Here is a 25,084-nt window from a genome sequence, read left to right on the forward strand (position 1 = left end):
TCAGGAAGGGAGGAGCTCCAGGACTATCCATTCCCTGATCTCCTCTGTGAACCCAGAATTGCTTGGATCTGAGCCATTCCAGGTTTCACAGCTGTCAGAATCCTGGCTAGAAAGCTAGGTGCACAGTGGATCAACAACAGTCTGTGTTTGACTGGCTGGAGCAGAGGGCAGGGAAGATAGACCCCTAATGTCTCCATAAAGAGAACCTGTTACCTGTCCAACATTATTACAGGGGGCCTTTTAGCGCCCTGTAATAGCAATCAAGTTAGGTGCAAAGAAATTCAAATATAATAAAATAGATAAAATAACAAAAAAATGTAAAAGCACCACTATATATTGCTGAGCATGGCAAAGTGAGAGCACTAATTATAGGTCCTTCATTTACAGTTAACTCAAAACTGATGCGATGTAACGATAATTCAAGCATCACCTATTGATAAATTCAAGTACCATAATGTTTCATCATTTCTCAGGTGCAAGCAGCTTTGAGTCTTGAGCCTATGGTACAAATTTATTTGCCTCGGCCTTATCTTTTATTTTGTACAAATATAATTTCCTGAAAAAAATATATATTTTCCTGAAAATGTAGGTTTAATAAACAGTTGTGGCAATAATGTACGACAGAATAAAATGCAAAAAAAAATGTAAAATCAATCAGGAGAAAATATTTGGCATCTGCATAGGTGTAAATGTGTATTCTGATTGAAAAACAGTACCTGGGGGTTATATTACTGATAAAATGATTGCGTGAAATAACCACTAAGGTTTAGCTTATGTAGGTAGGGCAGTGCTAGTGTCATCACTGAGCATAATCACAATGAAAGTTAATAGGCATACTATCATTGCAATTGCAAAGACAGCGAGTATTAAATGGAGTAATATATTTAAAAATGATTTTGGATATGGATCTCTATTATTACCTGGCTCGTGTATTTCCTCTGTACCAGTATAGGATGCAAAGACTTGTCCAGAGAATTTATGCTGCTGCTGTCTAAAGTTGTTCTGCAAATAATCCATCACCATGACGTAACCAGATTGCTGCATTGTCAAGATCTCACAGAAGTATTCCAACTGCCGAAAAACATGACATACCATATGAAGTATGAAAAAAAAATCTTTATAAATATATATATATATATATATATATATATATATATATATATATATATACACACACACACACACACACATACATACATACACACACAGTATATTGTTAATATTGAAATGTAAAATCATAGAATCAAGCAATTGTTTTCTCAGCAATATTTGTTTTAGGGCTGTGGTAAGAAGACTATGATAGTTGTGTTAAAACTACACAAACATTTACAGCCCTGACTTTATGTTGGGTTATGCACATTTTAATGACTGTAGACTCTGTGTAATCCTTTATGTAAAGATCAGCTAATTTAGATTCCTTCTTGTACAATATTGTCATGATTCAATCAGATAAAATCAATTTCTTTTTTCGAAAGGAATTATAGACTGGCAGCTAAGGTTTCATTCAGATCATTGCAATGAATGGTAAGCTGTACACAACAGACAGACAACTTATGTGATTATTGTGCTTGTGTTAGACAAATCTCAAATGTAAACTAGCCTTACATAATGTAATGCCTAGACCTTTAGTGCCATCTTGAGCTACCTGATGAGTGGCAGATCCTGGCCCAAGTAATGATTCCCTCTTTGCGCAGACAGGAGTTCATTCCAAGAACAGGGACAAGACGTACATAAAATGGAGTTGCAGTCACCTGTGGAAAAAATAAAAGTCAGCAGCTACAAAAACTGTAGCTGCTGACTTCTAAAAAACAGCCACTCACTTTTCCCACGATCCAGCGGTGTGCTCAACCCAGTCAGTCTCACCCGCTGTCTTCGGCCCCGGCACCGGCATCTTCACTATGGGCACCCGGTTGTGACAGCTTATGGCTTCCCAGCTGGGTGCCCACTGCACATGTGCGAGTCACGCTGCTCATCGTGAATGGTGGATGCAGTCTTCTGGGAACTGTCAGTGCCCCAGAAGACTACAGGGGGGAGGGAGGAGAACTTCAATTTCTGTCCACTGCGGCGGTCGGAACGGAAGTGGGTACCTGTCAAAATCGGGTACCTGTTCCCGCCCGCTCCTCAAAAGTGCCAACTGTTCAAGAGGAGTGGGGAACAAGTCCTTAAAGCGGAACTTCCCCTTATGGGTGGAGCTCCGCTTTAAAGTGGGACTTCACTCTCTCAATCAACATTGATTATTTTGAATCCTTATACTGCTAGCATTAGTAAATAGATAAGAACTTATATCATATTTACTTCTTTTAACCACTTAAGGACCAGGCCTATTTTTCCAAACTTGTTGTTTACACGTTAAAATCAGGGGGTTTTTTTGCTAGAAAATTACTTAAAACCCCCAAACATAATTTTTTTTCAGACACCCTAGAGAATAAAATGCCGGTTGTTGCAATACTTTATGTTACACCGTATTTGCGCAGCGGTCTTACAAATGCAATTTGTTTTGGAAAAAATACACTTTTTTTGAATAAAAAAATAAGGAATTAGTAAAGTTAGCCCAAATTTTTCTTAATTGTGAAAGATAATTTTACGCTGAGTAAATTGATACCCAACCTGTCATGCTTCAAAATTTCGCCGCTTGTGGAATGGCGACAAACTGTGATACTTAAAAATCTCCATAGGCAATGTTTAAAAATTTCTACAGGTTACCAGTTTTGAGTTACAGAGGAGATCTTTTGCTAGAATTATTGCTCTCGCTCTAATGACCGAGGAAATAGCTCACATGTGTGGTTTGTTTACATATGTGGGCACAACTTGCATATGCATTCGCTTCTGCATTTGAGCACGGCAGGACGGGGCGCTTTAATTTTTTTTTTTCTTATTTTATTTAACTTTTTATTTTTACACTGTCCCTTAAAAGAAAAAAAAATTTGGATCACTTTTATTCCTATTACAAGGAATGTAAACATCCCTTGTAATAGAAATAAACATGACAGGACCTCTTTAATGTGAGATCTGGGGTCAAAAAGATCTCAGATCTCACATTTACACTTGAAAGCAAAAAAAAAAAATTGTCGCTTTAAGGCCGGAGGGCGGAAGTGATGTTTGACATTAGACATGTGCACAGCCAAAAAAATTCGTTTATTTTCGTTTTCGTTTCATTAGTTTATTGTTTTTTTCGTTTTTCGGGTCATTCGTTATGATTGCGATTCGTAAATTCGTTCATTCGTAAATTCGTAAATGCGTTCATTCGTACATTCGTACATTCGTAATTTCGAACATTCGTTCATTCGTACATTCGTTCATTCGTACATTCGTACATTTTTACATTTGTACATTTGTACATTCGTAAATTCGTACATTCGTAAAATCGTACATTTGTAAATTAGAAAATTCGGAAATTTGTAAATTCGAAGTTTGAAAATCCGAAAACCCGAAAATTCAAAAATCTGAAATAGTAACTAACTATTAAATTATAGGTATTGTAATTTCCTTTCAAACTTGACTGTCAGTGAACGTAACAAATACAAATTTAACCGAAGTTACGAATTATCCAAAACGAATGCTGCATCTAAACAAATGGAACAGGACAAATTAATAATCAATAATAATAATAAAACATTGTTATTATTATTATTGTTATTTATTATTATTAATTCATTACGTTCCATTCCGTTTTTTCGGATCATTCATAACTTCGGATAAATTTGTATGTGTTGCGTTCACTAACAGCCAAATTTAAAAGGAAATTACAATACCTATAAATTCAAAGTTACTAGTAATTACTAATAGTTAAGTTATTATTAGTTAACTATTATTTCAGATTTCCGAATTTTCGAATTTACAAATTTACGAATTCACTAATTTACTAATGTACGAATGCACGAATGTACGAATGTACGAATGTAAATTGCGAATGTACGAATGTTCGAATGCCCGAATTTACGAATGTCCCATTTTATCGAATTTACGAATATTCGGAAAAAATTCGTTAAACGGGTTTTCGTTAATTCGGATATTCCCGAATTAACGAATTTGTCGAAATTCGTTAAAAAACGAATTCGGAACGAAACGAATTGCACATGCCTATTTGACATCGCTCCCGTCCTCCAAGGGCATAGGGTCGAGCGGGGGCCATCATTCCCTCACTTGACTTCCTGCCCATCAGGGGAAAAACATCGGATCATCTCCGCCGCTAGATCTGGTAACCGGCAGAGACGACCGCCCACCATTTAAGAAAATACTGGGGTTATAGCAGCTATATGCTGCCATAACAACGGTATTCAACATCAAAGTAGTGAAGTATAACGACGGCGGGCAGTCCGAAAATGGTTAAACTGGTTTTTACATTTCTACAGTTACCTCCTGGTTTCCAGGCTTAGGCAAATTATGTCATACATCCCAGGAGTCTTCAGGAGAGGAGGAGGGGTTTTCTCAGCTAAGCACACCCTCCTGCATGAATGTCTGAACTAAGGGCAGGTGGATTCCAGGAAGTAAATGCTACATGAATCATCTGCCCTTACTCAAGATAGCCACTGCCAGAAATGCTGAATGCTGGGGGAGGGGGGTTTCTAAGTAAATTCTCAGCAAAACTAAAGCACGGGGATGGATGAGGGCATGAATGGATGGCTGAGTTTGCTTTGAATATTGGAAATTATTTAAATAGCGGTTTGTGGTGCTCAGATACAGCGTAATTCCTCTTTAATGGGGCAACAAAGAAGACAAATAGTGTGTACGAATGATGCATGCATTATAAACAGAGTCCTGTAGCTGGCACACTGAACAGCAGATGGACCAGCAGCTGTGTCCCATTCTGGGTAGAGAAGAGAGTTGCTGAGAGCAGATCTGTCCTCTACTTAATGAATTTGCAGAGAGAAATTGGTCATGGGCTATGTCAGGTCACACTCTGTTTTTATATGCTCTACTTAATGAAGCCATGGTCTGCATTCGAAAATTAAGTAAATGATGGACAGAAAGAGAAACCAGAGAGAAACTATCTGTGAGTTCAAGGCTCCAGTATTGAGTTATTAAAGTGAACTTGTGGGTTCAAGGTGGCGCCTTGCCCAAAGAAGCAGATACCTTTAACTTTCCTGCAGGGAAAAGATGACACTGAATAACGGATACCTTTCAGGAAAAGCCGTCCATTGTATTTGGGAGCCATTTACTGTTCACTTTTAAAAGAGACAGCCTTACTCTCATATTTCAGATTTAAGGCTGAAACTCAGAGGCATCTTACTTCTTTTAGGGACCCTAGTAATGAGATTTCTGCACCTGTGTTACCTAGTCTGTTACATCTATTACGCATAAGCATCCAATTTCTGATTGGATAAGTGGGAAAGTATTTGTAGGAATTAAAATATCCATGTGGCAGCAGCTAGAGTGAGACTCCATGGTAAAACAGAGTTTGGAACTTTGACAGATAATACTGTTATAGTTTAGAAAAATTGCTATAAATTATTCAGTGTCCCCTATTGCCAACATAAATTGATTTGTTCACTTGGGAAATATGGCTTGGGCCTGTTTCAGTCAAACATACCATTACTATAGAAAAGGTGTGAAAACTGCAATACATAATAATAAAAAATTACATATTTATGCCACCCATTCTCAAGAATTGTTACCAATGGCTGGGACAGAGTATACCCTTCCACATACCTGAGTTTCCGATATGATCACCGTGTCCTTGAATACAATCCATTCTACCGTCTCTGAGCACGGAGGAGTTGTTAGCGATCCATTATAAGTATAATATTTTTCAGTATAACTTGGTAAGAGGTCAAACAAAACAAATGGTTCTAGTTCAGCTTTTTTACCTGTAAAATGATATTAAGCAGGTTAATTTACACTAAAGGACGCATAAACAGTTGAACATATCATTCAAGCATATGTATAACCACATTTTTTTTCAGTTTTAGATTTAGATTGGAAGTCTTATGCCCTCTACACATGACCGGTTTTCCCGTCGGAATAAACTCTGAAGGTGTCTTGCATACACACGGTCACACCAAATTCCGACCGTCCAGAACGTGGTGACGTACAACACGTACGACAGGACTAGAAAACGGAAGTTCAATAGCCAGTAGCCAATAGCTTCCATCTCGTACTTGCTTCAGAGCGTGTGTTGTTTTTGGTACGTCAGAACAGCATACATATGAGTGGTTTTCCCGATAGGAATTGATTCCGTCTGAAAAATTTAGAACATGTTCTATTTCTAGGTCTGTCAGAATTTTCGACATAAAAAGTCTGATGGGGCATACACAGGATCAGAATATATGATGAAAAGCTCCCGTCTGAATCTTTCTGTCGGACATTCCGCTCGTGTGTACAGGGCATTAAACTTCCTATCAGGTTATTTTTGAAGTCTGTGTACTGCTGGAGAGAGTTCCCTTCACTTCCTGTCTTGGTAATGCAACAGGGAATGAGAGAAAATGTCACCAAGGGAGAAGAATTCCTGGCTTGGATGTCAATGGCACACTTGTCCCCATTGGAAGATTTACCCTTATCTCTTGCTCTGGGGACAACTCTGAAATTATGCATTTTCCCTAAATTTCTGTCTCAGTGACAGTGCTCACTAGGAAATAAAGAGAGTGAATCTTCCCAACATTGACAGCAAAAAAAACTTGACAACAAGGTTTTGTCGTTACATACACTTTAATTATAATAAATGGCATTTCACATACGAACAGTAAGAACATTTTATGCTTAGTTCAGTAAAACCACCTAACACATATCCCTGAAGGATGGGTGTTAGGCGTATACACTGGTCAGGATGGTAGAAAGCTTTCTTCCCTATTGCTAATTACTACAGAGGCACCACCACCCCAAATAGAAATGAATAATAAAAATATTAAGAAATGACTAATAAAAAATAAAAAGTAATATTTAAGACAATTTTTTTGTAAAATACAATAAACTCACCAAAGCGATGAACTCTATCAACACCATCAATAATTGCTTCATAATTCTTGTTTTCTTCACCAATCTGCAGCACAGCAAAATTATTTTACATTAATTAACAACAAAGCATATCACTTACAAAATCCATTTTTTAACCTGTTATGAGCATTGGGATGCTTATGCTGGCCACAAACTAATAGATTTTTGAATGAAGGCTTTTACAAACATTTGTACAAAAATTCTCAACATTACATTCAATGACTTGATGAATGTTTTTTAAAAGTACTTAAAAAAGAATTTGCTGTTAACATTCGATTTTGAAGTGAAAGCCACAATCACATAAATAACGCACCACCTACATACATAGAGAGTATTAATGAAAAAATCTGAGGACCAAACAGATCACTCTACAGTATTAAGAAAAATTGAAGAGGTAGTGTGTCATATTAAAACTCAGCTCTACATGTTGCGCGTATTCAACAAACGCTTCGTCAGGAGCTTGTGGTGTATTCTATGAACAGAAAAATTTGCAATTAAGTTCATCATATTCTGTATGTTTATTCAACATTAAAATATAATATTATTGCCGGATGTAACATTTAACCATTTAAATGTTACATCCGTTCCCATAATCTTCATGCGCCATGTTCAATCTAGGCTTTTGGGGGGGATTTTGACTAGCTGGGGGTGGTTGTGCGGCTTTACTGAGCTCACCGAGGCAATAATATTATATGTTGATGTTGAATAAACATACAGAATATGATGAACTTAATTGCAATTTTTTCTGTTCATAGAATACACCACAAGCTCCTGAAGAAGCGTTTGTTGAATACACGCAACATGTAAAGCTGAGTTTTAATATGACACACTACCTCTTCAATTTTTCTCAATACTGTAGAGTGATCTATTTGGTCCTCAGATTTTTTGATTAATACTCTCTATATATGTAGGTGGTGCGTTATTTATGCTCATAGGCACAGTTTGTGAATAATTTATGGCACTGATGAGGAGGCACTAATATGCTGCACTTATGGGCAATGATATGTGGCACTGATGAGCACTGATAGGTGGCACTGATAGGCGGCACTGATGGGCACTGATAGGTGGCACTGATAGGCAGCACTGGTGGGCACTGATAGGCAGCACGGATAGGTGGCACTAATGGGCATTGATGAGTCGCACTGATGGGCGACACTGATGGGCACTGATGAGCAGCACTGATAGGCGGCACTGATAGCCAGCACTGACTGGAATCACTAATGGGGACTAAATGGTGGCACTTGTGGGTACTGATTGCTGGCACTGGTGGGCACTGATTGCTGGGACTGGTGGGCACTGATTACTTGCACTGATTTCTGTTACTTCTGGCGCTATATTGTAATCAGGGCACTGATGACCAGTGCCCTGATTACATGTGTAGATATCCCCCTGCAAGGAGATGCCGCTGATCGGCTCTCCTCGCCACACACTCTGTCAGTGTGAGGCGAGGAGCACCGATTACCGGCATCTCCGTGTTTATATGTGGCCAGCTGTGATTGGGCACAGCCGATCACATAATTAAAGAGCCACAGCCCCAATCGGGGGCACGCGAGGGTGGCCGTTCTGGGCCGACGTCATATGGCATCGTCCCAGAACGAGAGCCGCACCGCCCATTCGTCATTTGATGGTGGGAGGGCGGCAAGTGGTTAAAACAATAAAATACAAACCAAATTTTACCGCTTAGTGTCTGCTACCCCTTCATTCCCTCCATTGGCTGCTAATCACCCAAAAACTGAATGCAAAATACTAACAACAACTTACATCCACAACTTGGCCCCCAGCTACATCACTAACCTAGTCTCAAAATACCACCAAGTCATTTTGTTCATTCATCCCAAGACCTCCTGCTCCCTAGCTTCCTTGTCACCTCCTCTCATGCTTGCCTCCAGGACTTTTTTTGTGCCTCTCCCATCCTATGGAACTCCCTACCCCAATCTGTGCAACTATCTCCTACTCTGTCCACTTTCAGGTGATCCCTGTAAACCCTTCTCTTCAGAGAAACCTATCCCACCCCCTCCTAATCCCACCTTCACTTAACAACTGTATTTCCACTTTCTCCATCAAATCACTCCCCACAGTTATTACCTTTTGTATCACTTGACCCTCCCTTTTAAATTGTAAGCTCTAACGAGCAGGGCCCTCTCATTCCTTCTGTATTGAATTGTATTGTAACTGTACTGTCTGCCTCCATGTTGTAAAGCGCTGTGCAAACTGTTGCCGCTATAAAAATCCTGTATAATAATAAAAATAATACTAACATATGGCCAACTTTAGCCATGGGCCCAGGATCACAGGTGAAAAAAAAGGAAAAATAAAGTGTAAACAGAGAAAATAAATGCAGCCAGCACATCTAAGGAACATTAAACTGCAGTGCTATCATATTTGTTCTTGGGTTTAGATACATTTTAAGTGAACTACTTACACTGTAGATAACACATCTTTACAGCTATTCATTTATCAAAATATCTTTCTTAAGTGCTAACCTAGTGCAAGCAGTCATGTTCAAACCTTATATAGCTGCCATTTTCTTTTGCATATTTAATTTGATTGCTGCTGCAAAGTAACACAGACAAAGTCAAGACAAACAAAAAATAAAACCTAGTGTATTTTAGAGACAAAGAATAAAGAATAGGATAGGCCTATATTATTGCAGCATGTAATACACAGACTTCAGTTAGTCATCCGTCATGACTTGGTGGATCATTGTCATGGAAACACTACAAAATTTCTTCTCACAAATACTGCAGTTTTTAGGCTCATTATTTGTAATCTGAAAGTGATTTCAGCTATCAAAATGGTTTTCCACTGATGCTAGTCACAGCTTAAACAGCATTTATTATGGAAGGAAATAATCCTATTTGCTTTTATTAAGACGTGCTGTTCATGTTCCTGCGAGCATTCGCTATGCTACTTGTTTTTACTTGCCAATACATTAAGCTTTTGTGTAAGTATATACTGTATCTTGTATAATGTATATACACACAATATACGGTATATAATATTCAGTATATATATATATATATATATATACACACACAGTTGTGCTCATAAGTTTACATACCCTGGCAGAATGTATGATTTCTTGGCCAACAGAAACTACCCAAATGACCCTGTTAAAAAGTTTACATACCCTGGTGATTTTGGCCTGATAACATGCACACAATTTGACACAAGGGGGTTTGAATGGCTATTAAAGATAACCATCCTCACCTGTGATCTGTTTGCTTGTAATTAGTGTGTGTGTGTATAAAAGATCAATGAGTTTCTGGACTCCTGACAGACCCTTGCATCTTTCATCTAGTGCTGCACTGACATTTCTAAGTTCTTAGTCATGGGGAAAGCAAAAGAATTGTCAAAGGATCTGCGGGAAAAGGTAGTTGAACTGTATAAAACAGGAAAGGGATATTAAAAGATATCAAAGGAATTGAAAATGCCAATCAGCAGTGTTCAAACTTTAATCAAGAAGTGGAAAATGAGGGGTTATGTTGAAACCAAACCACGGTCAGGTAGACCAACTAAAATTTCAGCCACAGGAAAATTGTTTAGGATGCAAAGAAAAACCCACAAATAACTTCAGGTGAAATGCAGGACTCTCTGATAACATGTGGTGTGGCTGCTTCAAGATGCACAATAAGGAGGCACTTGAAGAAAGATGGGCTGCATGGTCGAGTCGCCAGAAGAAAGCCATTACTACGCGAATGCCTCAAAGTATCCTGCTTACAATATGCCAAACAGCACAGAGACAAGCCTCAAACCTTCTGGCACAAGTTGGAGTGATGAGACCAAAATTGAGCTTTTGGGCCACAACCATAAACGCTACATTTGGAGAGGAGTCAAGAAGGCCTATGATGAAAGGTACACCATTCCTACTCTGAAACACTGAGGTGGATAGTTGATGTTTTGGTGATGTGTGAGCTACAAAGGCACAGGAAATTTGGTCAAAATTGATGGCAAGGTGAATGCAGTATGTTATAAAAAAAACTGGAAGAACATTTGCATTCGTCAGACAGGAAGCTGCGCATGGGACCTACTTGGACATTCCAACATGACAACGATCCAAAAACACAAGGCCAAGTCGACCTGTCATTGGCTACAGCAGAATAAAGTGAAGGTTCTGGAGTGGCCATCTCAGTCTCCTGACCTCAATATCATTGAGCCACTCTGGGGAGATCTCAAACGTGCAGTTCATGCAAGACAGCCCAAGAATTTACAGGAAGTGGAGAGTTTTTGCCAAGAGGAATGGGCAGCTTTACCATCTGAGAAGATAAAGAGCCTCATCCACAAATACCACAAAAGATTTCATGCTGTCATTGAGGTTAAAGGGGGCAATACACGGTATTAAGAACTGGGGTATGTAAACTTTTGATTTGGGTAATTTGGGTAGTTTCTGTTGCAATTATGATGTAATAAATATAATAGATAATAGATATAGCTATAGCCATATATAGATAATAAATGGCTTCAGCCAAACACTAACCATGAGTAAAAGAAAAGTTTTGCGTTATCATTCATATTCTCTAAAAAATGGCCAAGAAAACATAAATTCTGCCAGGGTATGTAAACTTATGAGCACAACTGTATGTATATATATATATATATATATATATATATATATATATATAAGAAAAAAGTCCAGAGGATTGCTGCACTTAAAATTTTCTTAAGTTAAAGATAGGATAGCAAGGCATAAATATTCAATTAGAGACAAATTGGTACAGTTGCCTTTAACAAGACATTTTTTGGAGAAAGGACATTCGATTTCTCAATTAAAATTCATGGTGCTAGAGGGGATTAATAAGAATAGGATAGGTGGTAACCGAGAATCCATTTTAAAAAAGCAAGAAGTATATTGGATTCATTTTCTTGATACTATTGCCCCTAAGGGGTTGAATACAGATCTGGATTTATATTTGTTCATTTAGGTGATAATTCGTTCGATGTGATGTCTAGATGGTGATATATTGTGTACATGTTTCTTTTTTGACAGATTAAATGAGTTGAAGGCTTCTGTTGAAATATGGGAGGTGTTTGGCTAACCATTTCCCCACCTGTGATATAAGGATGTATAAGAAAAGGATTTAGTTTGCATTCGATTGATTACTAATCACATAATTGATTCCAAATGTGTAAAATGATGGTATTTAAGCCATGTGTGTAGCTCTGACTTTAGATGTGTGTTAGATCTGAAGAAGGGCGTAAGCTTGTGAGCCTGAAACGTAACGAACTTACACATCATGTAATGTTTGTTTGAACTTTGGTTTAATAAAGAAAATTTTAAGTGCAGCGATCCTCTGGACTTTTTTCTTATATTGTGGTCAGTGGGATGACCAAATCGCATTGCACTAATTGAAGACTGGGCGCGGCTTTCCTCTACTTAGAAAAGATATATATACATATATATATATATATATATACACAGTGGGGGCAGAAAGTATTCAGACCCCTTTACATTTTTCACTCTTTGTTATATTGCAGCCATTTGCTAAAATCATTTAAGTTCATTTTTTTTCCTCATTAATGTACACACAGCACCCCATAGTGACAGAAAAACACAGAATTGTTGACATTTTTGCAGATTTATTAAAAAAGAAAAACTGAAATATCACATGGTCCTAAGTATTCAGACCCTTTGCTCAGTATTTAGTAGAAGCACCCTTTTGATCTAATACAGCCATGGGTCTTTTTGGGAAAGATGCAACAAGTTTTTCACACCTGGATTTGGGGATCCTCTGCCATTCTTCCTTGCAGATCCTCTCCAGTTCTGCCAGGTTGGATGGTAAACGTTGGTGGACAGACATTTTTTAGGTCTCTCCAGAGATGCTCAATTGGGTTTAAATCAGGGCTCTGGCTGGGCCATTTAAGAACAGTCACAGAGTTGTTGTGAAGCCACTCCTTCGTTATTTTAGCTGTGTGCTTAGGGTCATTGTCTTCAGCCCAGTCTGAGGTCCTGAGCACTCTGGAGAAGGTTTTCATCCAGGATATCCCTGTACTTGGCCGCATTCATCTTTTCCTTGATTGCAACCAGTCGTCCTGTCCCTGCAGCTGGAAAACACCCCCACAGCATGATTCTGCCACCACCATGCTTCACTGTTGGGACTGTATTGGACAGGTGATGAGCAGTGCCTGGTTTTCTCCATACATACCGCTTAGAATTAAGGCCAAAAAGTTCTAAATTGGTCTCATCAGACCAAAGAATCTTATTTCTCACCATCTTGGAGTCCTTTGGGTGTTTTTTTTAGCAAACTCCATGCAGGCTTTCATGTGTCTTGCACTGAGGAGAGGCTTCCGTCTGGCCACTCTGCCATAAAGCCCCAACTGGTGAAGGGCTGCAGTGATGGTTGACTTTCTACAACTTTCTCCCATCTTCTGACTGCATCTCTGGAGTTCAGCCACAGTGATCTTTGGGTTCTTCTTTACGTCTCTCACCAAGGCTCTTCTTCCCCGATAGCTCAGTTTGGCCGGACGGCCAGCTCTAGGAAGGGTTCTGGTCATCCCAAACGTCTTCCATTTAAGGATTATGGAGACCACTGTGCTCTTATGAACCTTAAGTGCAGCAGAAATTTTTTTGTAACCTTGGCCAGATCTGTGCCTTGCCACAATTCTGTCTCTGAGCTCTTCAGGCAGTTCCTTTTACCTCATGATTCTCATTTGCTCTGACATGCACTGTGAGCTGTAAGGTCTTATATAGACAGGTGTGTTGCTTTCCTAATCCAATCAGTATAATCAAACACAGCTGGACTCAAATAAAGGTGTAGAACCATCTCAAGGATGATCAGAAGAAATGGACAGCACCTGAGTTAAATATATGAGTGTCACAGCAAAGGGTCTGAATACTTAGGACCATGTGATATTTCAGTTTTTCTTTTTTAGTAAATCTGCAAAAATGTCAACAATTCTTTGTTTTTCTGTCAATATGGGGTGCTGTGTATAGATTAATGAGGAAAAAAATGAACTTAAATGATTTTAGCAAATGGCTGCAATATAACAAAAAGTGAAAACTTTAAGGGGGTCTGAATACTTTCCATCCCCGCTGTATATATATATATATATATATATATATATATTGTTAAAAAAAAACTGAGCCACCTGGAGTACCTTGAGTAGAGCACACACCTCTCTTTAATTTAGAGCTTTGCATTATGTTCAGGTCTTTGGTTATAATGAATGTGCACAACTGCACACTCCCACAGTCTCCAGGTCTCCAATAAAACTTTGACACAGGATTGGAGATTTATTCCCATCTAAAACTCTTTGAAGTCCCCAAGCTCCAGACTCAGAATATTTTATCAGAATCTTAACAAGTCCTGTTCGAGGTCCTGGCGTCTGAAGGCTTTGCAGAACTTTGGATTGGGATAAAGTCTCCAGTCTTAACTGGTAGACAGACCTCTTTATTAGTCTCAGCCATGCACTGGCCTTAATATAAGTGAGCTGACTCAGGTCAGGGCTCACTCTCACACTCACTCTCTCTACTGCAAGAGTCTGCTGCTGAGTGAAAAGGCTGAATGCTGACAGGATACAAAAAATACACATGAACTGCCTGTTTGTTTTGCGAACTCATTAGGGAGCAGTGGGCACAATGTTAGTCAGTAAGTGACCTGAGTTTAGTTAGTTGTTAAGACGAGCAGTTGTTTTGTTTGTTTTATGGTATGGGCTTTCTGTACAAAGCCCTGAATCATTAAAACATTAAAACATACCTTGAGTCCCGGCCGGTTCACACTGGTGCGCTGTGTGATATCGCATGTGATTCGCACCACACTGCAGTGCAAATCACATGCGACGTCTGTGCGATGCAAATTCAGCCATACAGATTGTATGGCTGAATTCACATCGCATTCGGACCAAAGTTGTGCAGGACCCTTTTTTGGGTCCGCACCAGAATTGGATCTCATGGGTGTTCACACCCACGTGATCCAATTAATGTCTGAACTGCCAGTTCGTACTACGATATGGGGGTGTCATTAACTTTGTATTGACACTACCAGCGGTTCGCATATTGCTGTGTGAACCACTGTGCAATTCAGGTACGATGCGGGAACCTGCACTGGATTCGTACTATTCAGAGGACATGGAATTGCCTATGTCTAGGGGTATTTTGGGAAAGTCTTGCTGAAGGTTACTGCAGTCTCTTCTGTTATGTTTCACCCCTAAGATCTTGCACAATTGTTGTTGTCCGTCCCTGAACTCAACTCTGAACTGTTCATCAATATTTTTTTTGAAGGGACGTCTCCAGAACTAGGCACAGAATTTCAACTGAGGTTTAACTAAAGCTCTGTGTATTGGAAATGGGCCCTCCTTCCTCTTGCTGTTGGGTGCTCTAGTGATACACATCAGAATGATACCCCCAACATTGTTCTTTATGTGAGGATTCTTTTTCCCTAAGTGTACTGATTGATATAACTATTAATTGCAGTCTCTTCTTTTGCAGTATATTGATTTCAATGTCTTGCAAAAAAAGGTTAATGCTATAAAAACATGAGATTACAATCATATTGTTTAGCCAATACACTAACAAGTCAAATAATTAACATGAGTCTCTTACCTTAAATAAAACAGATAAAGCTTTCACTTTTCCATTTCCTTTTATTGCATCATCCAAACTGTCAAACTGGTTAGTGTTAAAGCAGAAGATTTGCATCTGTAACCATGATTGAAACATAGCATGTAAATGGTGAACATTAATATAAAAAGTTGATTTCTACATCTTAACTGGAAAAGTAGTTTTCAAAAAAGCTAAACAAACAAATGGAACTTTTAGCTGCAGGAAGCCTATTTACTAAAATGATTCACAAAAAATCCTGAACCTGCTGGGGGCCTCTATTAAAGTTATTGTGTGGTTCACACAACAGTAAGAGGGCTTTTTATACATCAAATAGGCATTATCAGGTAAGTGTTCTAACCATGCATTAGCATAGAGTCTATTTTTACACTGCAATACAAACAATCGGCTATGGAGTGCACATTAGCAATGCCATGAAATGTAACCTTTCACTAAGTGCCACCTACATTGCCCCTTGCAAACAAGAGGCAATCAAGATCTGTATTCATTTATAAAGGGTTTTAACAAGAAAATGCACAGTGCCATTCTAACATGACTAATCATATTTTAATATGAATAACATCATTATTCATATAATGGCAAGCAAAGCTTGGCATTGGGTCTCGTCTATGTTGATAGAATGCTGTCAATATGAGCACTGTTATGTTGCCATGGACAGATTTATGCTTTTATGCTGGTCATAGCCCACCCATTGATTGTTACCCATGAGATTAATTTGAACCTTATTAGCAATAATTGGGTAGTATCGGCTTTGACTGTTCATAATGGCAGCTAATGGAACTATGTTGGAAAATTTGTATAAGTCAGTGCTTGATTCTAAAGATCATTATTTTTCCCCAAGAATAAAATGAGCCCTGATTTCACTGCAAAGATCTATTAAAATGTCATCTGAATTAGGAAGAAATGTCACTATAGCTATGGGTGTTCAGTGATTGTTGCCCAGACAAAGCGATAACGGATATTTTTATTAAAACCACCATTCTTTAGAAGTATGCACATTGATGTTTCTTTCTTCAGTATCTGATGGATTTATGATCCTTTTTCACATAAACAAAACCATTATGTTTTCTTTCGGTTGCGTTTTCTAATATTGCATCACAACAGTTTACATCTATACGTTAAAATATAGCAGCCAATGGAGTACTAAAACTATAATGTGTATTCTTTCTGTTCTCAGTTATTTGAATCTTGTTTTCATTTAATATTCTCTAGTGTTAAAAGGCAACTTAGGTAGAAGTGCTGAAAAATTATAAACATAATGAAGTCTGAACAGTAGATAAGAGCTGCAGTAAAATAGTCTGCCTTCACTCTTTATTCCTAATTTTTAGGATTGAATGGAAATGTTTTGTCTGCTAAACCAACGTTGCTACTGTGCCACTATACTGCAGAAATAGTTGCATGAATAACTGTTGACCCTCCATAAATATTCCTTTACCCAATACAGGGGTTTGTCTAAGCCTTCGTAGTAACTGGGGGCTTCATATTCGAAAACACAGTTATATAGGAATGAGTTAAGCAGCCACATAGGCTTAAAAGTGACTGCTTGCTCTACCCAATCTGACAATCCTCTGTAGAAATAGTTTATAATCACTCATACCTAGACTAGTTTTTACTTGTGCACCAGATGTACTGTATGGCACTGAACATTTTATCAGACTGGGCAATTCTAGGAAGCTTGGTTGATATGGTCATTAACAACCACATAAAGAAGACCCTATGATTATGTATGTTTTTTACTGGAGCACTTCAAATACTTTTCAATTACATTTCCTACTTAGTTTTACTTTAGACACACACACACAGAACAGGAATAAAATTCATTACCTCCAAGGGGAATTTTTGTCCTTCCAAACTGTGCTCTGAACCGTCTGAAGTAGCATTGCATTTTCCCCAGTGAAAATGTATCCTGCTTGCTTTGTATGCTGTATCTAAGGCACCACCACTAAGATAATAATCTCCTGTCAAGTTAATTTCCACTGAAAGAAAAAAATGATTGGTAAAAATAAAACATAAGTTTGGTTATGCAAAATCAGAATTAAAGGTTTATAACAGAAAATATCAAAACAGTACCAGAACATTTCAAAGTGGTTAAGTATCATCTCTGCCCCTATTTATTAGAAATAGTGGTTTTTGGGCAGATTAGGTTTTTTGCTAAATCATATGCTTTGACAAAATATTGAAAGTCTGAGGTTAGCTTTGGCCAAATTTAAGCAGTGTTTAAAGAAGTCCAGTCAACTAAAAGCAGGAACTTTTTTGGTGTTTTCTTTTCCCTTTTCCAGCCAACAAGTTACATATATTTGGCTTTATGGTCTTGATTTCACTTTGTTACCAAGGACACATCTTCCCTGAATTTAATCTCCACTCTAAGGTTAAAGCTGAACTCTTGGAAAAAACAAAAATTCTCTCTTGGAGCAGGTCTGCCCCAACATTGCATGGGTTTAATGCTCATTAGGTCTAGGAAAACGGAAAAAGTGATTTTACTTGCTTGATTCACTGCTACAGAAGGCTCCCTCGATGCTGCTAGATAGGTCCTTGCAGCCCCCTACAGGCCCCCTTTTCTCCCCTACAGTTCGTCAGTTGCAGATCTTCTGATGTAATGATGTATAATGCAGAGTCCATAGCTATGCTTTGGATGTGGGGACACCTATGAACAGTCCATTACTGAAGCATAAAGGTGACGAGATGAGCACTGGCTTGGGAAGCAGGAATCAGGTAAGTAAAAGTGCTTTTCCAGGTAACCTAGACCTAAATGAGCATTTTACTTTTCAACAAAAGTAAGTATGTGCAGCGCTACCCCTAAAAAAGTGCTCAAATTAACTCAATAAATAATAAAGTGCTCTGTGACCTCACTCCAAATATATAAACTGCTTACATAAATTCTAAAAATCACATAAAATAAAATATGGTACATAAATAAAATAAGAAACATATAAAGTGCTCCGTGCTTGTGAATAAATTCATATAAGTTCAATAATTATACAAAGTTCATATGCTTCAAGAGAAGTGTGCTCAGTGCTTCAAAATTCATAAATCCAGTGTTGCGCAGATTGTTTGCTAGATGACTATGCGCATACAGCTCGTGCAATGTGAGCACTTTTATATTGTGAGTAGCTACTTGTATATGTTTTTATTACACTTTTAATAAATGGAATTATGCTATGGATGCTGTCTGGCTTATATTTCCCTGTATATGCACGTGTGATGGAGTACTGATGATATAGAGAAAATTTGCCCATCCAAATATGAGCAACGGGGACAGTAAGGAAAAGCTGTTTTAATCCCTTGATCTTATGAAATGCACTGATATTACATTGCTCTGGTTAGTGGAAACAAAGGAGGGGAGGACAGTGTTGCACTTGAAGCATTGGATTTACATATGAATTTTTAATTTTATGTATTGAGTTCATTTGAGCACTTTATTTAGGGGTAGCACCACACATACTTACTGTTGTTCATTATGATTAACCCTTTACTAGGGTAACCATAGTGCAGCCAGCTACACTTAGTATACACACCATAGCGCAGAGTTTATTGTATTGAGCATTTTACCCTAATGCCCCCTACACACGGTCGGATTTTCTGACGGAAAATGTGTGATAGGACTTGGTTGTCGGAAATTCCGACCGTGTGTAGGCTCCATCACACATTTTCCATCGGATTTTACGACACACAAAGTTTGAGAGCAGGATATAAAATTTTCCGACAACAAAATCCGTTGTCGGAAATTCCGATCGTGTGTACACAAATCCGACAGACAAAGTGCCACGCATGCTCAGAGTAAATAAAGAGATGAAAGCTATTGGCCACTGCCCCGTTTATAGTCCCGACGTACGTGTTTTACGTCACCGCGTTTAGAACGACCGGATTTTCCGACAACTTTGTGTGACCGTGTGTATGCAAGACAAGTTTGAGCCAACATCCGTTGGAAAAAATCCTAGGATTTTGTTGTCGGAATGTCCGAACAAAGTCCGACCATGTGTACGGGGCATTACAGTTTAGAGGAGGATTTTTATTGTCCCTAGAGACAGGCTTTAAGCTCCACCTGTGATGATAACGGCTGAACAAATCCCAAACTGTGTGGAGCATTATTGATTGGTTTACGCAAAAGTTATCACATCTACAAACTATGGGATATTTTTTTGTTTACAATCTTTTTTAATTGAAGATTGCAAAAGGTGGTACAAAGAGATTGACATTTTAGATTAGCACAGAACAGTTAAGTACAAAAATGTTGTCAAAAATCGTGGAACTTGACAAAGATGGTCAAAATGGTAACAATCCTTGCAGATACAATTAAGGGTGGGTAGGGGTATCATGCAAAAATAGTGCAATTATATGACTTTGGTGACCATTTCTTATCGTAATAGGGCATAGTATGGTATAGGGTATGAAAGAGTTTTTTCACTTTGCTTATGGAATCTATCTGGAGTTTAACTTGGGAGAGTGGTATCGATTGAGATTTCCAATGTAAGGCAACAATGTAAGGCAACAACAAATTGTATGAATTAGTCTCATCTGATAAATAATAACATGTCGTCAGCATACATGCTTAGTTTATATTGGGGGCCTGCTTTGGAATGACCGGAGATATCAGTGTGTTGAAGAATCGATGCTGCTAGGGGCTCCATTGCAAGAGCAAACAATAGGGGGAGAGCGGGCAACCCTGCGATTTCCCTTGCCCATCCTAAAAACATCTGAATTACAGCCCGGATGCGGATTCTTGTTTGTGGGTTAGTGTATAAAGCTTTAAAGGCATGAAAAAAAATTGCCGTGGAATCCAAAGCGTTGTAGGATAGCTGCTAAATATTCCCATATAACGCTATCAAATGCTTTGTAGATATCTAGGCTTAATAGAAGAAGGGGTGATAAAGTTACGTTGGCGTCTTGAATAATATTAGTGGCCAGTCTTATGTTGTCCATAATTTGGCGGTCTGGAATAAAGCCGGATTGATAGGGGGAGGTTAAAGAGGATAATACCGCTGCTAACCTGTTAGTCGATAATCTACTGAAAATCTTTAGGTCGTTATTTATAACTGAAATTGAGTGAAAATTTGAAGGTACCGTATGGTCTTTTCCTGGTTTTGGGATCAGGGACATATTTGCTAACAGCATCTCATCAGGGAAGTGACTGCCCTCTAAGACGTGGTTAAACAAGGAGGTCAGTTTAGGGGCCAGTTGGTCTATGAATTGTTTATAGTACACTGAGGAATAACCGTCCGGGCCAGGGGCTGATCCTGTTTTAAGAGACTTAATTATCTTCCTAATTACTTCTTCAGAACAGGGTGAATTTAGAGATTCCTGTTGGGAAGGCGATGATGTGGGGAGGGTAATGCCTGCTAACCAGGAAAAGGACGTAGAAGGAATAGAGGAGGTGGGTGCGGACAGCAAGTCTGCATCAAATTTTTGAAATACACTGAGCAAAATATAAACGCAACACTTTTGTGTTTTCCCCTATTTATCATGAGCTGAACGCTAAGATCTACAACTTTTTCTATGTACACAAAAGGCCTATTTCTCTCAAATATTGTTCACAAATCTGTCTAAATCTGTGTTAGTGAGCACTTCTCCTTACACGTACAACGGGACTAGAAAACAGAAGTTCAATAGCCAGTAGCCAATAGCTTCCGTCTCATACTTGCTTCAGAGCATACATAGTTTTTGGTGCGTCGGAACAGCATACAGACGAGCAGTTTTTCCGATAGTAATTTGTTCCATCGGAAAAATATAGAACGTGTTCTCTATCTAAGTCCGTCTGAATTTTCGACGGAAAAAGTCTGATGGGGCATACAAACGGTCCAAATATACGATGAGAAGCTCCCATCGGACTCTTTCTGTCAGAAATTCCGCTCGTGTGTACACGGCACAACTCTATTTTTTGGGTTTGAATTTGAGATAGAAGAGTAGGGTCTTGAGAATGGTGATGGGATTTATATAATCTTTCTAACTCCTCGGTGAGTGATAATATATTCGCTCACCTTGCTTTATTCTGATCGGAGAAGGTGGCGGCTACCGGACCCGCTGATTGGCTCCCGTTGTATCCAATCACAGCGGGAGCGGGTCGCCGGCGGCACGCGCCCCAGACCCAGAGGAGGAAACAATGTACAGGCACTTTGTTTCACTCAGCCGGGCCGCCCTGCTGTGCGGTGGGTGGTCCGGAAGCAGTTAAAGTCATGCTGTAACCTGTCTAGTGAGCAATACACATCTGTGAACGTTGTTTTTTTTAAAAAAATGAACTGAACTTTCATACATCGCAAGCTCTCAGCTCTGGTTCAAATTCCATAACTCCTGTGGTAATGGAGTTACCTCTATAAAAATTGGTAAACTAAGGTATGGGAAGATGCCAATTACACTAAACAATCCTATATTACAAAGCCCAGGGGGCTAATAAAACATATTAGATCTCCTAAGCAAAACATACATAATATTTTATAAATAAACTGCATTTTCATTCTGCTTATTATGTTTATCAGATTGGACAAGATTGGACTAACTCTGCAAGCGAATTGGACTCTGTATGGAATCAAAGACCAGGTAAACATTACGATTTCAAGAATTTCTTCACTTTTATGCCATTTTGTTTTACTGTTGCATACGTCTATTTTGTAATATGTCTTTCTATAAATATTTTCTTGCACATATTCTTCTTCCTTTCATTAACACATAATTTGAAGATCAATGGGTTGAATATCTGAATGCCCTAACTAGAAATGAAAGAATTCTCCTTTAAAGAAAGCTACCATTTTGTAATTACATTACTGTCAGGCATAGTAGCAAGTGATACAGAAATAAGGTCAGAGTTGCAACAACAGAAGCTATGAGTGGTAAATGTTTCTGTCAAAACAGGTGATGACAGCTATCATGTGTGTGTGTATGAAAGATCAAGAGCCCTTTCACACAGGCAGACCGATCGGGTCCGCCTGTCACTTTTTCAGGAGGATCCAACCGGGGCCCTCCAGTCTCCTCTATGGAGCAGTGGGTGACAACGGACATGTCTCTGTTGACACCTGCTGACATCCAATCCGATCCTGTCGACTAAAAACAGATGGATGGGAATTTGTTCCCCATCCATCTGGCCGACCGGATCAGATGGTAGTCGGGTGTAAACAGACATCTGTTTACATCCGACTGCCCATAGAGGAGAGTGGGCTGCGTCTGTGTCCACTCTGCATAAATGGAGCGGACACGGACCAGTCATCCGCCTGCTCAGCGGGGATCAGTGGACAGATTTTTCCACTGCACAGGCAGACTCCAATGGAGCCCGCCCCGTGTAGAAGGGGCCTAACTGCTCAGTAACAATGACTCTCTATCTGCTAGTGCTTAGATTGTTGTCCAAGAGCTGGAAAATCTTTGCTCAGGCTGAGGCAGAGTGTGTAATATTCTGGTCACAGCAGTTGGATCTGAGAGTGTAATCATCAAAACTTTCTCTTAGCACCTCCTCCAATGAGCGAGCCTTATGCTTTTCTAGTATAATATGTTGGGATGTACATTGTACCCCTACCCATTCACCAAAAAAAGTGTCAAAAAGTAAAAACCACAAAAGACAGTTTTTGCCAAGTCCTTTATTGATAAAAAAAAAAAAAAAGCCCCGCGATATCCATCCATCGTCAATCACGGTGACGAAAAATAGAGAATAAAAATGAAAATACTCCGCCACCATGGGAGGCGTCCCGCCGACTGCTGTCTCTTGGCTGTGACAGCTGTTATATAGGCAAGGGCAGGGCAACCCACTGACGTAACTGCATGACCCCACCCCCCCGATGGCACATGATGTCAGAAGGGGTGGGGTCACTTGGTTACATCACCGGGTGGCCCTGCCTTCGCCGATATCACAGCTGTCACAGCCAAGAGACAGCAGTCGGCGGGACGCCTCCCATTGAGGCAGAGGTTTATTTTTTCTATTTGTTGGGTGTGTCGGCACTGTGATTGAAGATGGATGGATATCGCGGGAAACCTTTTTTTTTTTAATAAAGGACTTGTCAAAAACTGTGTATTATGGTTTTTACTTTTTGACATTTTTCTTGATGAATGGGTATATTATACCCAATCACATAGGGGAGGCCGGGATCTGGGGGCCCCCTTATTAATGGGGGCTTCCAAATTCTGATAAGCCCCCTGCCCGTAGACCTCAACAACCAATGACCAGGGTTGTGAGGTTAAGGCCCTAGTCCCCATCAAGATGGGGACAAGGTGCTTTGGGGGACCCCACACCAATTTTTTTTTACATTTTGGCATGGAGTTCCCCTTAAAATCTATGCCAGGCCCAAAGGGACTGGTATGGATTTTGGGGGGGACCCCACGTCGTTTTGTTTTTAAATTTTGGCGTGAAGTTCCCCTTAAAATGTATACCCCCTTAAATGTATAAAAGGTATTAACTGGGGGGGACCCATGCCGTTTTTTTCTTAATTCTGTCATAGGGTTCCCCTTAACCACAATACACTATATTATATACTGTACAGTGCACTATATACCCTGCACCGTATTATATAATCTATACGGACTGCACTGTGTACTCTGAACTGCAGTATATATACTATACGGACTTCACTATATACTCTGCAGAAAAATTGGGCCTTAGGTGTTGGTGGTGCCAGAACACTGTAACTGCTCCTGACAGTTACTTTTGTTGGGCGACGGAACGGGCCCTGCTGTTAAATATTATTTTAAAAATTGTAATTACATTTCCCAGTCAAACAGGTGCAGACAATTTGGGCCTTTGGTTTTGGTGGTGTCAGAACACTGTAACCCCTCACAAATACTCTTACTGGGTGCAGGAACGGGCCCTACTGTTAAATATTATTTCAAAAATTGTAATTACACGCCCCAGTCAAATAGGTGCAGGAAAATTGGGCCTTTGGTTTTGGTGGTGCTAGAACACTGTAACCCTTCACAGTTACTCTTGTTGGGCGCAGGAATGGGCCCTGCTGTTAAATATTATTTCAAAAATTATAATTACATTCCCCTGTTAAACTTGGACTGAAAACCATCCCTTGAAGACTGTTGCGTGTTATCGTATACATCCATGCTGACACAATCCTTTTTCTCTTTTTCCTGTGTGTTTGACGGCCCTTCAGGAATGCTATCTGCATAAAGGGGCCCTTGAGAGGAAAGGAAGTCCTCCTGTTCCTCCCGCTGTTCTTCCTCAAGTGCCCTGTCCTTGATTCCATGAAGCGTGTGCTCCAGCAGGAAGACTAGAGGGACAGTTTCACTGATGCATGCATTGTCACTGCTCACCATCCTTTTGGCCTCCTCAAATGGTGACAGGACAGTGCATGCATCCTTGATCAGTAGCCACTGGCGTGGCAAAAAGAAGCCAAGCTCCTCTGACCCTGTCCTGGTGCCATACTCGCACAGGTACTCATTGATGGCCCTCTACTGTGTGTGCAGCCGCTGCAGCATTGAGTTCCACCTGGTGGGCATGTCACAAATGAGGTTGGTTGGTCTGCAGGTTGCATTCTCGTTGAATGTCAGCCAGCCGAGCACTGGCATTGTATGATCGGTGGAAATTACCACAGACTTTTCTGGCCTGCCTCAGGAACTCTTGTAAGTCTGGGTACCTGGTCAAGAAACGCTGCACGACTAAATTCAGGACGTGTGCCA

At 39.5% G+C, this 25,084-nt stretch overlaps 1 protein-coding gene across 6 annotated transcripts in view; it reads right to left on the reverse strand.

Annotated features, from left to right (window-relative positions):
* The window catches only part of PTPRZ1 (protein tyrosine phosphatase receptor type Z1), a 375,560-nt gene that overhangs the window by 186,602 nt on the left and 163,874 nt on the right, over window positions 1-25,084 (reverse strand). For all 6 annotated transcript variants that reach the window (XM_073619797.1, XM_073619802.1, XM_073619801.1 and 3 more), the window contains exons 4-8: window positions 17,312-17,463; window positions 15,470-15,565; window positions 6,913-6,976; window positions 5,650-5,807; window positions 921-1,071 (exon numbers count right to left, since the gene is read on the reverse strand). In XM_073619797.1, coding sequence (XP_073475898.1) covers window positions 921-1,071; window positions 5,650-5,807; window positions 6,913-6,976; window positions 15,470-15,565; window positions 17,312-17,463 — 621 coding nt within the window. The remainder of the gene's footprint in view (window positions 1-920; window positions 1,072-5,649; window positions 5,808-6,912; window positions 6,977-15,469; window positions 15,566-17,311; window positions 17,464-25,084) is intronic.

This window comes from Aquarana catesbeiana, linkage group LG03, assembly GCF_042186555.1.
Source record: "Aquarana catesbeiana isolate 2022-GZ linkage group LG03, ASM4218655v1, whole genome shotgun sequence".
NCBI lineage: Eukaryota > Metazoa > Chordata > Amphibia > Anura > Ranidae > Aquarana > Aquarana catesbeiana.